This window comes from Manduca sexta, unplaced genomic scaffold (genome assembly GCF_014839805.1).
Source record: "Manduca sexta isolate Smith_Timp_Sample1 unplaced genomic scaffold, JHU_Msex_v1.0 HiC_scaffold_3024, whole genome shotgun sequence".
NCBI classification, from domain to species: domain Eukaryota; kingdom Metazoa; phylum Arthropoda; class Insecta; order Lepidoptera; family Sphingidae; genus Manduca; species Manduca sexta.
The window spans coordinates 4170-17324 of record NW_023594048.1 but is presented as its reverse complement, the minus strand read 5'-3'; the positions used below and the strand labels follow the sequence as shown (position 1 = coordinate 17324).

General features: G+C 33.4%; 1 protein-coding gene across 1 annotated transcript; it reads right to left on the bottom strand.

The window, feature by feature from the left end:
• Nucleotides 1-324: 324 nt before the first annotated feature.
• LOC115453730 (aldo-keto reductase AKR2E4) lies at nt 325-8639 on the bottom strand. Its single transcript, XM_037446446.1, is given in 8 exon segments — nt 325-813; nt 1262-1465; nt 6157-6324; nt 6791-6894; nt 6897-6906; nt 7179-7255; nt 7258-7351; nt 8270-8639. Coding segments are annotated over 8 exon segments (921 nt in total). The 5' UTR covers nt 8345-8639; the 3' UTR covers nt 325-624.
• Nucleotides 8640-13155: the final 4516 nt, after the last annotated feature.

The window sequence follows — 13155 nt, the reverse complement described above, 5'->3', positions numbered from 1 at the left end:
GCAGGCCTTGCGAAACAAATTTCCAAGACGAGCACTTGGTTCCCTGTGATACTTTAGCAGCCGCAACCACCACGTCGACACCAATATGCCGACCATCACGGCGTCAGGTATTTATGCATATGGCGAACAGACATCCACAGTCCTGAGCCGAGGTTCGTGACCCATTAGTGGGTTCCCATCAGGTAGTTTAATTTTCAGGGCTGCGAGTGCCTCACTTACCCAAAAGCCCGATGTGTTTGAATAAGCCGGCCCAAGCCAGGCTAACCAACGCAGGGTCATTTAAAAAAAATCGATATCGGGTAATAATGAAATAAAACTAGTACATCACGTAAACATAATTTATTTTGTTGAAATATAATCCACAACCATAAATTATCATTTAGTAAATGCTATTGATACGGTACAATTTAATTATACCGTTTGATAAATAATTAATAATATTCATGCTTAAACGAAATATGTAAATTGTGACCTTATTAAAATATACATAATGAAGCATTTCCTTTGATAATATTTTGTTTTGGACACACAATTACTTGTGCCCTAATCAGTATATAATTTCAAAATATTACTTAATTATAAATCTTTGATTGAAACATTTACGTATGAGTATTCACGAACCAGCTAAAGAATCTTCAAAAGGGTAGTTTTAAAATGCGCGAATTTGGTAGCTGGAACACATCGATGATCGATATTGTAACCATCGACTATTGCCATCTCTGCGTCATTTAGTTGAAAATCGAAAATGTCCAGGTTCTGTTGTATACGAGACTTGGTGAATGACTTTGGTATGACTGGAATATTCCGTTGGATCTGCAAAAAATGTGAAGGCGAGTGTCATTTCTCTCTGATGTTATAAGTACCAAGAGTGACTTAGAACTATGTTAATAATAATCGAATTATTATAAGAAAATACGCCTCACGCCATTATCGCCGAACGGGTAGGCAGAAGCACAATAAAGACACCAACCTTTTGCCGCTTGTATTCGGTCACATGTGAGGGTGTGTGTCGCATGCACCAAAGATTGGGGCGTTTTGTGTGACGCTTATATTTATTGAAATAAGCCCTATTTTCCCTCCCACCCTGGGCCGCTCACGATAGGCCAATTCTCTGGGTTGATACAAAGCAGAGAAACACAGTATTACTTTACCCAACCTCAGAATTGAATCCAGAACTTCAGAGCGGTGTCCTATCGCTCACGCAATGCAACTACGCCACCAAGGCAGTCGTAATACCCATATGAATGAATACGATACTAACCAAATATCTCAAAGCAACCTGTGCCCGCGTCTTTCCATGTTTATCAGCCACTTCGCCTAGCTTCGGATCAGTTTTTATATGATCTAAATCTTTAAACTCCGGCCTCGCCTCAGATATGAGACCTAGAGGAGTATAAGCTATTGGTATTATGGAGTTTCGTATACAATAGTCGACTAATTTGTGTTGCGTTAAAGTTGGGTTGATCTGTAAAGGAAAATTAAAGTTTTGAATACAATGCAAAACGGCTGTTAGATTACAATAAACTTCGAAACGTAGATAAATAATTTTATGAGTTTTTGTCTCGCTATGAAGTTATCTATAGTTTTTTATCTGTAGTATTGGATAATAAATATTAATGGTGTCATCGAATAATACCTCTTAAGTTTTTTTTTTTTTGTGATTGCAACATTCTTCTTCTTGTCATTTGTGTTATTAGTTACGGTGCATATATTAAACGTGTTACAACAGAATTCTTGTTAATTTTACCATTAAAAGCCCTAATATGAACAGGTTATGGGCCCAGGACGTTAAAACCAATGATTATTGATAAAATTAGTAAAGAGCAACAGTTGAAAATTTTATGTGACACGTGGTGTGAAAATATAACCTCTTTTAAACATGGAAGTAACAAATTCGATGAAAGTTGAAAAATTTGACGGAAATAATTTCAATCAATGGAAGTTTCAGATGAAATGTGCATTGAGGGCGAAAGGTTTAAATATATATACTCCGAAACCTACCGAAGCCACCGCACAAGTGCAATGGAATAAAGACGATGGATTGGCAATGTTCATTTTGACATCGTCAATGGATCTTAACCAAATTGCTTTAATAGAAAACTGCGATACCGCTAAGGATGTAATGAGTAAATTGGAAGCTGTATATGAACACAAATCCGAATTCAATAAGATGATGATTCATGAAAAATTCTACCAATATACTTATTGTTCGAATGACAAAATAGCGCAACATGTTTCAAAAGTCGAAAGTTTAGCGAAGCAGCTCAGAGAATGTGGTGAAAAGTTAAGCGACACTGCCATAATAACTAAGATTTTAAGTACACTGCCACCTGCATATCGGTCTCTGCGACAAGCATGGTTATCTCTGGACCCCGATAGTCAGAATATCCAAAATTTAACATCACGATTAATTGATGAAGAAGCAAGCTTAGAAAATGAAGTGAGTAATAAGACAGCCTTAGTGATCACCAAGAAAAATTCAAAACAAGTTAAACACAATGAGAACCCTCATAAGACCTCCACAAGCAATACAATTAACTCAAGTCACAGATTTGTTTGTTATAATTGTAACAAAAGAGGTCATTTTGCTAAATATTGTAGAGCACCCAAGAAATCTGGTCATAAGAACCAAGAGCAGCGGAATATGTTAGCATTTAATGCCGAGAATACTTCATCGTGTATTAACGACAATGATGTATGGATATTGGATAGTGGAGCATCAGCTCACATGACATACAGGCGTGAATTTTTCTATGAATTTCATAAATATCATAATTATGATAACAAAACTGTTAAACTTGGAAACAAGCAAAATGTTCAAGTTTGTGGTAAAGGATCAATATACATAAAAAGAAAAGTGAACGATCAGTGGGAGCAGAGCATATTAGAAGATGTAATTTATGTGCCTGAATTACGAAATTTATTCTCTGAAGGAGTAGCAACCAGAAAAGGTTATGTAATCCTAAAAGATGAGAAAACTGCTTTAATAATGAAAAACAATGAAGTAGTTTTAAGTGCATATTTAAAAGATAACAATCTTTTTGAGTTAGAAATTAAAACAATTGTACAAGAAAGCTGTAATATTGCTCAGACAGATGTCAAAATGTGGCATGAGCGCCTTGGGCATTTAAATGTCAAAGAACTTCAAAATATGAGCAAGACCGAGCGATCCCTGTAACACTGACAGGAAATGAGAAGTTTATATGTGAGGCATGTCAGTATGGCAAACAAGCCAGATTGCCATTTAAAAAAAAAATGTCAGCGAGGATATGTTTGTGTGATGCCTATTAAAGTCAGGTCACGTGTTTTGTTTGATGGTGCCACTAGTTACAGGCATGTTTAAGAGTGACTAGAATATTTCATGAAATATAATGCTATAGGCATTACATACTGATAATGGCAGAGGGCTGAAGACTAAAGGAATAACATGAATGCTTCTTACACGCAAAAAAGATATTCAATAATAAATCAATGCTTTATGCAAAAGACATTCCTATAAATTTATGGGCTGAAGCTGTCAGCTGTGCAGTTTATTTATTAAATAGAAGTTCATCAAGTCAAACCGTTAATGTGTCTCCTTATGAACTTTGGTTTAATCAAAAACCAAGTCTGAAGCATATCAGAATATTTGGTTCAGAGGGATATGTACATATTCCAAAAGAACGAAGAAAGAAGTTAGATAAGAAAAGTATCAAATTAATATTAGTGGGTTATGACCAAGAGAACTATAGAATGTATGACCAAAATACAAAAAAGATAGTTGTGTCGAGGGATGTTAACTTTAATGAACACAACAATGCTATAGAATCAAGGCAAAACTATGTTGAAATGAAGGTAAATGAAATAGATGTAACAAAACAACCTGAGTTGTTGCCACAAGAAAGTGTGTCAGATGAACCTGATTCTATAGAAACTTCCTGTTATGATGAAAGTGTGGACAGTTTAGAAAACCATGATGATACATATTGTCCACCCAGAGGTATGGTTATAAGTGAAACCAGAAATATATCTCTAAGACCTCGAAAACAAAGGAATATGGAAGTGAATTTAATTGAAGTGGAAATACCGAGTACTTTTCAAGAAGCTGTCACAGGTGTTAACCAACATAATTGGAAGAAAGCCATTGAAAGTGAGCTTAAATCCCATGAGGACAATAACACATGGACAATAACAGACAGAACAGAAAAGAAGCCTATTACATGCAAATGGGTATTCTGTATCAAGCAAAATAGAAATGGAGAAATAGAAAGGTACAAGGCTCGTCTATGTGCCCGTGGCTTTACTCAAGTAAAAGATGTGGATTATAAGGAGACATTCTCACCTACAACCAGGTATGATTCAATTAGATTGTTGTTGAGCATAGCAGCTAAGGAAGATTTTGAAATGGAACAGTTTGATGTGAAGACGGCTTTCCTGTATGGGGAGCTTACAGAAGATATCTACATGGAAGTGCCAGAGGGTATTGAAGCAAAGTCATCGAAAGTATGTAAGCTTAATAAATCCTTATATGGTCTCAAACAATCTTCACGTTGCTGGAATAAAAAGTTTAGCTCATTCCTTACTGCATATGGTTTTAAAGTATGTAATGCAGATAATTGTGTTTTTGTGGGTTGCTTTAATAACATCAAAGTTTTGTTAATAATATATGTTGATGATGGGTTATTGTTGTCAAAAGTAAGGAGGTCATATCCATTATTTTGAAAGATTTAGGTAAAAAATTTGAAATAAAAAGTATGTCTTTAAATTCTTTTGTTGGCATAGAGATAAATAAAACAAATAAAGGTATAGCTATAAACCAAATAAATTACATTGAAAACCTAATAAATAAGTATAATATGTCTGACGCTATAAGTTGTAGTACACCAGCAGATGTGAATGTACAATTGTCTAGAAATGAAAGTGAAATTGTTAATAATTTTCCATATAGAGAAGCAGTGGGAGCTTTATTATTTTTGTCTTCAGTGTCTAGACCAGATATAAGTTTTGCAGTTAATCTAGTGAGTAGATATGTTAGTAACCCAGGAAAATCTCATGTAAATGCAGTTAAACGAATAATTCGCTACTTAATTTGTACTAAAAGAATGTCAATTGTATATCACAAAAATGTAGATTTGATAGGTTATTCAGACTCCGACTTTGCAGGCGATCTTGACTCTCGAAAATCAACAACAGGTTATTTATTTTAATGAACGGTGGACCTGTTACTTGGGCAAGTCGAAAACAAAATACAATCGCCTTGTCAACAACTGAGTCTGAGTACATGGCTGCATGTGATGCGGCAAAAGGAATTATTGTGGATTAAACAATTTTTATTAGATATAGGTGAACCACAAAAGTCTGTTATATTGAACATTGATAATCAAAGTGCAATTAAGTTAATAAACAATCCAGTTTTTCATAAAAAAGTAAGCACATTGATGTGCGATATAAATTTATCAAAGAAAAGGTTGAACAAAAACTAATTGAAATAAAATTTATTGAAAGCACATGTCAATTAGCTGATTTCCTTACTAAGGCTTTGCCGTGTAACAAGTTTAGTTTTATAAGAGATATTGTTCTTCAAAATGTTATATAACTTTGTTAAATATTTTTGACACCCTTAAATTTAAGTGGGAGTATTGGATAATAAATATTAATGGTGTCATCGAATAATACCTCTTAAGTTTTTTTTTTTTTTTGTGATTGCAACATTCTTCTTGTCATTTGTGTTATTAGTTACGGTGCATATATTAAACGTGTTACAACAGAATTCTTGTTAATTTTACCATTAAAAGCCCTAATATGAACATGTAGTATAAGATTGTTTCGTACCAAACCTTGTAGGTTCGATTCCCTTGGAGTTTCGAAAATTTGCGGCATAAACGGCCGTATCTTTTGATTACGTTGGCTTAGAAGTTTGATTTATTCACAGCTCCAAGGGACAGTAGACCTGAGTATTTGATATAAATTTCAGCTTAATACCCCTACGCGTTCCTGAGAATAAGGGGCTTGACAGACGGACAGACGGATAACAAAGTGATCCTCTAAGGGTTCCTTTCATCCTTTTGAGGTACGGAACCCTAAAAATTGTATTTAAGTTATATTTTATTAATTCAAATCAGTTTAATAGTTTCAACAAACAAACTCTTCAGCATAATATATTAGTATAGATTTTACCTCAATCTGATTTACAACAGGTTTGACCATGCTTTCTTTTAGCACTCTGTCCAACTGTTCTTGATTGAAATTAGACACGCCAATAGATTTTGTCAGGCCAAGTTTTACAGCTTCTTCCATTCCCTTCCATGTTTCTATGTAGTCTATAGATGCCTCTTCGCCTTTATCCTGCAAGGAAAAAAGTTCTACGATCAATAAAATAAGAATTCATTTAGTGTGGAATAATTCTATCATTTTCAGGCTTCTTGTGATATAAAATTCCATGGAAAACTAGTATTTATAAAAAATATTATTAGGTGATATAGTGTAACTACTCTCTACACTTATTTACAGTCACCCATATAACTAGCCGATAAAAACAAAAACAATCGACAACCAACTGATCATTTTATTGCGTTAAAATAAAACAAATTTGTGGTTTTTATCTCGAGCATTATTTTTTTTTACCTCTACCATTATTTATCTGTAAGTTTCCATTGTTATCAAAGGTACTCATAATTATTATTATCATAACTTGACTGTCAGTGCTATGTTCGCCAATGTGACTAATAAATGATTTTATTTACTATTCTACCTCTGCTAACACGTTCACCAAAAATTACAGTATTATTTTTGACAATATTTTCATACTTACATTTACTGAAAATGGCCAATGTATAAGATACAGGTCGACGTAGCTTAAATTAAGCTTAGCCAATGACTCCTTCAGAGCAGGCACTACATCTGATTGCCCTGCCGATCATTCCATAACTGAAATAAGTTTTCTAGCCAGTAATAATTTGCTACCCAATTTTATTTTCTACTAAGAATACAAAGTTGCTCAAAATTTTTCAAAAGCCTTTATTCACTAAAAAGAGAGTATACATACATTTTAAAAACAAATCAGTTTATTCAAATGCTAAAAACTATCACCTAAACAACTTGCAAAAGACATGCTAGCAACAATTTCTAGAACAGAAAGCCTGAATAAAAGGCTTATATTATTATTAATGTATGATAATAAGAACAAGTCAAAACATTACCTTAGTAGTAATAAAGAGTTGCTCCCGTGTAACAACACCTTTTTTTATCATGTTATTAATGCCTTCACCGACTTCTCTTCATTGTTGTAACTGGAAGCTGTGTCTATGTTCCTATAACCAATTTCTATAGCTGATTCCACAGCCTGACTATACTGTCCAGGGTCAGCTGATCTCTGAAACAGTTTAAAGCCAAAGAGTTCTAAGACTATATAGAGTGGACATTGGGAAGAGTGTCATACAAAAATTTTGCACTCATGCACTTTAATGCATATTATTTATTTATTTAAAACTTTATTGTACACCATAAATATAAAAATCAAGACAAATTCATATACAGATGGTGGAAATTATTATGGTGGTCCAAAATGCGGTCTTATTGCTTGAGGCGATCTCTACCAGACAACCATTGGATGGAGATGATAAAAATACTCGAAAAGGCAGTTTAGGGCGTAAAAAAAATATGATAAATTAGATACAATAATAATTTTATTTAATTGGCATATTTTCTATAAATATGTTACTTTTGTAAAAGTCTAAGAATGCTGCAACATCTTGTCTCACAGACATTTCAAACAAGACAACATATTACCAATTGGTAACAACTTTTGGAACATACATTTATTCCTAATGTCCGGTCTTTAACTATACCATTTTATGTTTTTACAGCTAATTAAATAGGCCAACTAGACACTAGCTCCAAGCCATATCATGATTTTCTTAAGCCTAAAACTGTCTTAATATAATATGCTAGTAATTATTCATCATACTTAAAGTAAGCCAATAGGTGTTATAGGTTTGCCGCAATTAATCAGTAAAGTTTTTGTAGAATGTGGATTTTATTTCAGTGTTAATTATTCAGGCAAAAAATATTTGTAAGATACGGAAGTGTTAATAAAATCATGTTTACCAATGGTTCGAATCTGCCACCACTAGATATAAAACTAAAACTAGATTGAAGAAATAAAAAAGCACGAGTATTATTACTTAAAGTTGAAAAGTAGGTAATTAAAATTACATACAAATAGTTTGAAGTGCAAATGAAAGTTAAAGTAAGTACCTACATCAGGCAAAAATAGTAATGTTTTACTTACAGCGTAAGTGCCGAGTCCGACAATTGGCATTTCTTTTCCATTAGACAGTTTTACTGTGGGAGCTTCAGCGACCATTCTAAATTCTAAGTCTGATTCTAAGTAATAGGTATTAAGAACACTTTTGTGTTCGAATATTAGGATATAAATATGCTACCGCGCAAAAGCAAGACCGATAATTTAACTCAAATTATTACGTGATCCTTGCTAATGTTGTGAAAGTTTAAATCAATTACTTACAATAATAAATATTTTGTTGCGTTACATAATATGTATTATTTTATGTTATTAGCTCTATGCAAAGTGCATAATTTTTTTTCTACCGGGCAAAAGTTCATGAAATGTGTACAATGGTGTACAATTTACTAAATTTTTTTTTCTTCGTCCTTAGAGGACAGGCTATAGTCTCACGACCATACTGCCTAGTCTTACGAATTTCTTTTCTTCAAATTTAATTTCTTAATATATTGTCTTTCTTAAGTATTCCAATTAGTAGTTTTCGTAAGTATAGTCAATTCCAGGTAAAGTATAATCCATTTTTCCAATTGTCAAATCCAGAGTAAATAACAATTCAGTACGATTTTCCTCGTCAGTGAATATGTTTCATACTATCCGTAAAATATGTTTTACTATCCTCTTCTTGATTTAAAGCTCCATTGAAGGATATAGAATTTGAAATACCCTCAGAACAAGAACAAGCATAGAAGGAATCTAAATTACTCTCATATACTTATCCTATTTTTTCAAATAGGCCAAAACCGTTGAAAAGAACGAGACAAATATTATGTTGCTAAGGTGGGCTTGCGTACACTTTAAAATAATCAAATGGTTACCTTTGTAAAGAAAATGAAACTGAAATCATCAGCTTCCATCGGTGAGTAAACAAAAAACCTAATATAGTTGCTCAAACCCTGTACACAAGTGCAAAAAGTGTTATTAATTATACTTTATTATGCTGTAGTCATATTATAATCTGCTGTTGGCCATTCGATCCAGTCATTATTGTATATTTTTAATTTTTACCAATTTACGTAGTCGTGTTCAATAGTGTTGTGCTGCATATTCTGTCGATAACATAGATGTTAGTATATTGTAGTTTACTATTTTGCATAAATTGCCTTTTACTTTCAATATACGGTGGTGTAGTGGTAAAGCCACTTGGAAACCGTACGGGGTCGAGGAAACTATCTGATTTTCAGTGTGTTTCATACAATGTGTTTCATTGCAAATTTCCCACAGATGATGCTATGAGGCAAAATGGATCGTTGTCATAGCTCGTCCTAATTGGCATTGGAAGAAACAGCACCGTGTTAGCTCTAAGCATTTCGACAAAGTTTTATTAACATTGAAATAAGTTATCAAATATATGTGACATGAATGATACCGTTGTGTTTTAATTTTACCGTCCCATTTTAGTAGCTTCTGTCAAATCCCACCTCTTGGGTATCTTTTAATCCCTAAGAAAGTCAGAAAAGAACAAAAGGCGTACTGGCTTTCTCCTAGACGAAATTCCGGCCGATTTTTTGTTTGTTACTTACAGTGGTTTCCATTCTTTCCGAAATTTCTAACATTTTCTTAATTTAATAATCTAAATGCTAAACCATTTTCGTGGAATGACATTTCGGAAGGCATGGAAACTGCTGTAAATAGCAAATGAAAATTGGACAAAATTTAGTTCGAGGAAAGCCGGAAAGTTCTATACTTTATTGTATTTTAACAGGTTCTTAACGAGTGCTTTTATATACCCAGACTTCATTTGGTACTTGAATACCAAATCAGGGTTTTGATATCTTTTTTTTAGCCTTTATCTAAAATAGCAATTTGCAACGGTTTGTACTTGACTGACCGAAAAGTGTTTATTTTAGCAGGTCTGTGAATTTAGCCGATAGACAAAACATCTATCGATATCGATAAGATGTCAGAAGGGATCGCAACACAATTAAATTTCTTGCTGTCTAAGACAGAGTACACTCAAATGTCGTAGTGTTACTTCTATGCTTGTCATTGTTCTGAGGCAATACCAATGATTAAAGAGTATAGAGGATGAGCGATATGGTCACGTGACATGCAGCACTTTTAATGCATAAAATGGCCCCGACTTCGCCCCTTACAATAGTGATATTCTAGTACCGAAAATTTTGTATCGACAACGAAGAATTAAAAGAGAGATAAACAAGCCCAAAAAAAGATCAAATACAAAAGGGGTTAGGTTACCATAATATAAACAAACAAACTGAAACTGATTTCGAAGTAACAATTGTTAAAGAAACCAGTACCTGTTGTGACAAACATCCAGTTGTGTTTGATTCATTTTGTATATTTTATGTTGCACTATTCCTTGCTAAAAAATTAACTTACAGATTAAGATATTTACTTAATACATGATAAATGGAATAAGATAGCGTAACCAGCAATTATTATTTGGTTGGTATTATTTTATAAGTAGTTATTATGCTCTTTGATTGAGAAACATAACTATGTCTCAGCAAACTAAAATCAATGAGCGTAAAATATATCTTACATTTCATCTTTATGTTGTTTCTTTTATGTTTCATTGGTAATGCAATAACAATTCAATTTTTTTCATAGCAATATATTAAAGTAATATTACTATAAGGTGAAGTATAATAATTATTACTATTTTACTTACCGGGAATATTGTTGGAAAACAGTTATTTTTTACTCACGGTGCTTTTAACGTGTGGTTTATGCATTTCTTCTCAAAATGTAAAGAACGAATATATGTATTTGTTGTAGGATTCCAATCACCTCGCCCAATATTCTCAATCCATTTTGCCCTGGTTTTAAAATTTTTTGGTAATCTAAAAAAATATTCTAATTTCACTTAGATTTAATTCGTTCTGGATAATACAATATTGATGTGTGCTCTAACATTATTTCAAAGATAAAAACCGTAACTGATAAACGGGCATCTGTTAAAATATCGATATCAATAATTTCTAAACAAATCCACCCATCTCTAAGCTCGTAAACAAACATAATGATTTTAATGTATATAAATCACGCCTAAAAGGGTCCAAAGCTTAACAAACCAAATCCACATATAATTTTAAATGATAAAAAAAATCCAAAAGTAAATATATGTTACGCGTCGCTATCCTAGCCGATGACATCGGGTGTTTCCGGAAGTATTCGGCTGCGCGGGCAGGCTGGCAGAAGAGAAGATATGTCAAAGAGAATTATAATATACTAGCTTCCGCCCGCAGCTTCGCCCGCGTGGATTTCGGGTTTCAAAATGGAGAAGGTGCTCAACTTGTCGGGATGTTTTTTAATTTATGGTGGTATGCAGGTGGTCCGATTGTCCGGTCAGGGTCTGATGATGGGATCCTGGTGAAATCGAAGGAACTTTTAACCATTAAGGTTGCACACGAAATGACGGAAGCTTAAAAAATGCAGTAACTTCTCCCGTTTTCCCAACATTTTCCATCACTGCTCTGCTCCTATTAATTGTAGCGTGATGAAAAGTATACTATAACCAGCTCAGGAGTATGAAAAATAATTGTACCAAGTTAAGTTAAAATCCGTCGAGTAGTTTTTGTTTCTATAACGGTTATACAGACAGACAGACAAAAATTTTACTAATTGCATTTTTGGCATCAGTATCGATCCCTAATCACCCCTGATAGTTATTTTGGAAATATATTTCATGTACAGAATTGACCTCTCTACAGATTTATTATAAGTATAGATATGCAAAAGTAGCTCAAAATTGTCCATAACGAAAACATGCATTTTAAAGTAAAACAAAAGAAATAATATCGTGAAGCCAACCAAATAACTAATGATATATTAAATTTTGTGACTGTTCAATTTAGTCGGGTCCGCGATATCACTTTCGTTGAGTTTCAGAACGCGACATTACATTATTATATTCTGTGCTCCAACGCACACTGCTTTGATGTTAGGAACACACCTACATTGCTTAGACAACAGTGAACTTTATACAATAGCAATAAAGCTCAAATTGACTCTACGTATTAGTTAGAAAACGTTTGTATGGGAAATAGAAAAATGCTGTTTTGAGGATTTTCCCGGCAATTATTCGAATTTTTCTCACCTTTTAAACCTTCCCTAGACCTCCACGAATAATTCAAAACCAAGATAAGATAAATCCGTTCAGCCGTTCTCGAGTTTTAGCGAGACTAACGAACAGCAATTGATTTTTATATATATAGATATGGAAAAGATATGTCACGCGACGACTATTCTATTATTATTCTCTCTGGTTGGACGTTATCAAAAAATGTCTAAAATTATATTCTGTAATTATTTTGCTAATATAATGTTTACTGTAAAAAGAGCGTTTAACATTCAGTAGTGGGATTATACAAATGATAATTTGAAGTTACTGTTGAATGGGTACATTTATATTTGTTTAGGGTAACATTTGTTAATATGTAATTTAATTTGTTTTTGTGGCAACACGCCTCCACTTCCTTCTTCCTGTCACGGGCTGCCGGCGAGCAGCCACAATAATGTAGTTCTTTAAGTTTATGTTTAAGATATCAAATTAAATAACAGTGATCCGTCATAGTGGTTTTATTAACATGGTAGCAGAGCGTGGTTGCCTGCAAATACAAAGAAGAAAAGAAGATATTTTCGCAAATAAAGTGGAAACGTGCTATATATGCAATAAGCAAAATGGCGTTTACTAAATGCAATGACGCAGTTATTCCAATATTCGACGGATCGGATTATAGTATCTGGAAAATACGTATACTTAAGTTTTTGGAGTTTAAGAAATGTAAAGAAGCTGCCATACGAATCAAAAATGATTCGGATGATGTTGCAAAGTGGGAAGAGATGGATATCCAGGCAACGAACTACATTTATAGTGCAATAAGCAACAAGCAACTCGAATATATATG